This window comes from Phalaenopsis equestris, unplaced genomic scaffold (assembly GCF_001263595.1).
Source record: "Phalaenopsis equestris unplaced genomic scaffold, ASM126359v1 Scaffold000002, whole genome shotgun sequence".
NCBI lineage: Eukaryota > Viridiplantae > Streptophyta > Magnoliopsida > Asparagales > Orchidaceae > Phalaenopsis > Phalaenopsis equestris.
The window spans coordinates 18,785,046-18,788,498 of record NW_018164444.1 but is presented as its reverse complement, the minus strand read 5'-3'; the positions used below and the strand labels follow the sequence as shown (position 1 = coordinate 18,788,498).

The following is a 3,453-nucleotide window of genomic DNA, read 5'->3' as shown; positions in this document are numbered from 1 at the left end:
AGGTAATTTTTCTTGATTTTTATCGAGAGTATTCTTAGGTAACTTCAGTTATCTAAGATATAATTAACTATAGGGACTTGCCCTTATAGGAAGCTTTTCCCGAACCCAGCATAATATAAACCCTATTTAATTCCTTATATTAAATAGGGGAATTTGTCGGCCAATATATTGGTTTCGCAGACCAAACGGATGTCATAACTTTTTTTAGTTTATTTGATCGAGCCTCACCCTTCAATTCTTGTATTCATCCTTTGGGATAGATACAGAATTTGAGGTAAAGTGCTCTTCTATTTAAACTATGAAAATTATGGGGTCAGTTTGACTTCATCTTTTTCAAAACTAAATTTTTTTTTAACGTCCTTCCGAAGCGGGCAACGGGATTTCAATTCCGATGATCGACAGCTTCTTACGGGCAAACTCCACACCAAAAATAGTGCCGACACAGTTCTAGAAGGATAACAAGGACGAGCACACTGAAACGTAGGCCCTGTTAATAGGAGAGTTAGATGGCTGGTGGGGGGAGGCTTGGAGGCTGGAAACTCTTCAGCAGCAAAAGCCTGCAGGAAATAGCGATGAGAGAGCCTGCAAGGAAGTCAGCAGCAGAACCTTGCAAGGTATCGATCATCAACGAGAGGGCCTGCTAGAAGAATGGGTAGGTGGTTGAAAAAAACTGCATGAAGAGAGGCCTGCAGGCAGTTAGGGTGATGTCTCGACGACAGCTAGGGTTAGATCCATATATCATGTAGAATTTGAGAATAGAGTAGGATAATTGTATTGATGTGAAAGATGATGTATAAATATATATTACATGACTCCTGACATAGGAAAGATATAAAATAAAAAAAGACATACAAATAGGAAATACACATATAGGAAAGATATAAAATAGAGAAAAAAACATACGAATAGAAAATATATAAAATAGGAAAGACACAAAATAGGAAAGACATACAGATATGAAATACATAAAACAAGAAGGAAACATAAAACAAGAAATATAGGAAAAAGTAATAAATCAATGCTAATAACTTCTAACATAATTTTAGGAATCACAAAAAATCATGAACAAGTTTGGCAGGTTCATAAACATTGCAAAAAAAATTAAACCTAAATAAGCTATCAAAACCAGCAGACCTGTGTCAAACTTTTAGTAAACCTCATTGACACATCAAATTTCACCTTATTATCATTAGGATAGATTGTTGTCCTAATAAACCAAGTTCATCTCACAAAAGCTGTGTATCTATAAATTGAAAATTTACAAGCATTCAGCCTGATAACTATTTCTAAGAAGTATTGAGGATGATTATTGATCAAAATATTCCAATTTTCAAATGAGCATGTTAACAAAAAAAGGGATTTGGTACAAGCATTACAAAAAAAATATCAAAATGAAGTTGATGCAAAAGAATAATCGTTTCAAAAAATTTATAGAAATACGCGAACACTAAAGTGTAAGCAGCCAAAGCAGACATTTAAAAGCTAAAACCTGAAGGAAATGGTGCTGGAAAACAGTAAATGCTAATAACATCAGCTACAAAACCAGACACAACATCATGTTATTTCAAAAGCTACGAACTGGTACACAGCACCTACATGCTATATCTATATTATAAATAATTAAAGTATAGAAATCGCACTTCTCGGTAGCTGTAGCAGTTAAACCCATGAAAGGAACTTTTGGAAGAACACTGCGTAATGTGTCCAATTGCTTATATTCCTGCCTGAAAAACAATACAAATTCGATTAATCATTTAATAAAGTATCATGTTTATTTCTTGTCATCCAAAAACAAGAACAAAGTGAGAAACTCAAAAGGTAGAAGGAACGCAAAAGTTGACAATAATAGACGCCTTAAATGGCACCATATGCTGAACTTCCAACATATTCTATGATACCAAAAGAAATCTAAAAATGGTTGCATGATCACAGCCACTAATTGATAACTCTTTTCTGAACCTTCAGCTGCCTCAATTTAATACCAGGATGGTTTAAAGTCATTATTAAGCAACTATCAATCAATTTTAAACTAGTTCAGAATTAATTAGCTTGAAGCTACCTAAACAAATGATAAGTTGATAAACAAGAATAATTTCCATGACAATGAATAATTTAAACTAATAGAGCAACATTAGATAGGGTAAAATAGGAACTTCCTTAGTCAATTATGTAAATTCATTAACAAAAGATGCCAAAAGAAGTGATACCCGAGAAGATAACAAAACAACATTTTTCTAGATCCAGACCTGTTCGTGGTAATATCAAAATCCTCTTAACAAGACCTAAAAATTTTACAAAACATAGGGCTGGATTGTAGAGAGTCATCTTAGATAGTTTGGTCACATTAAACGTCAACCATCTATTAGGATAATAGATGTTTTAAATTCAATTTATGTTGAGAAAGACACAGGTTGACCATAAAATGTATAACCACTCTCCTCCTCATGTAACTGGCAAGGTGATTAGGCCTTCCATCTCTCTTCACCCTCCAAAATACCTAAAAAATTGGCCAACAATTGGGTTAACTGAGAAGTGCCCAAATTCATCATTTTGAATGCATATTTGAAATGGGGTTGATTGAACAATAAGTGTCGACCAAAATATACACCCCATCTGGTAGTTGTCGATTAAGATCATGACAACTATATTATTATTAAAGGGAATTCCTTTTGTCGGCTATCTTCATTAATGAAAGTGATGGGCACTACTTTAAGTTAAGCGGTCTTTGGATATGGTTATCGAGTTCACCTCTCCTGATCGGAGTCACTTGAGATAGCATATTTAAATGTTTTAGCTCCAACTCCCCCAAAGATTACCGACATCATGCCAGAGATGTTGATTGCCTAGGTAAAATCCAATTCATTCCTTTGAGCTTCTCTGAGAGGCTTTCCTTGTCTCCTCCCAAGATATGCCAGGAAAATTTCATTTAATTTTCCTACTTTGATCAAACCTACTACCAAACTCCACAGATGCCAACAATCAATCATCTTGTTCATGATATTAATGGAATTCACTATATTGGGTGTCATCCCAAGAATAAGGTCATGCTCTTATGAGTGTGAATGGCCTCTACCAACTCAACCATATATACTTCTAGCGAAATAATTGTAAGATAATAATGGATAAGAGATGGTCTCTCTTCACGTGAAAGGTGAGTGGGGTTGACATTCCCTCATTTCACAGAGCCAATGGATTGATAATTCTCATGGGTCTCTCAAGTTGTTGCACCCTGTAATGGTGGTGTGGACAAGCCAACTTGAAGTAATTCTTTTTCTTTGTTCCTTGTATCTTGCATGACTAAGAACCGACAAGAAGTCTGTCGTCACTTAAAAGAAAGAGTTTAAAAGAAAGTTTGGGGGGTCGCCCGTAAGAAGCTGTCGGTCGCCGGAATCAAAATCCCGTCGCCCGCTTCGGAAAGACGTTTTAATTTACGTATATATATATATATATATA

The 3,453-nt window shown here is 35.1% G+C and overlaps 1 protein-coding gene across 1 annotated transcript in view; it reads right to left on the bottom strand.

Annotated features, from left to right (window-relative positions):
• Positions 1–3,453, bottom strand: part of LOC110025615 (ATP-dependent DNA helicase RecQ-like) — a 91,964-nt gene that overhangs the window by 69,898 nt on the left and 18,613 nt on the right. The window contains 1 exon segment of the mRNA XM_020726195.1: positions 1,641–1,724. Coding sequence (XP_020581854.1) covers positions 1,641–1,724 — 84 coding nt within the window.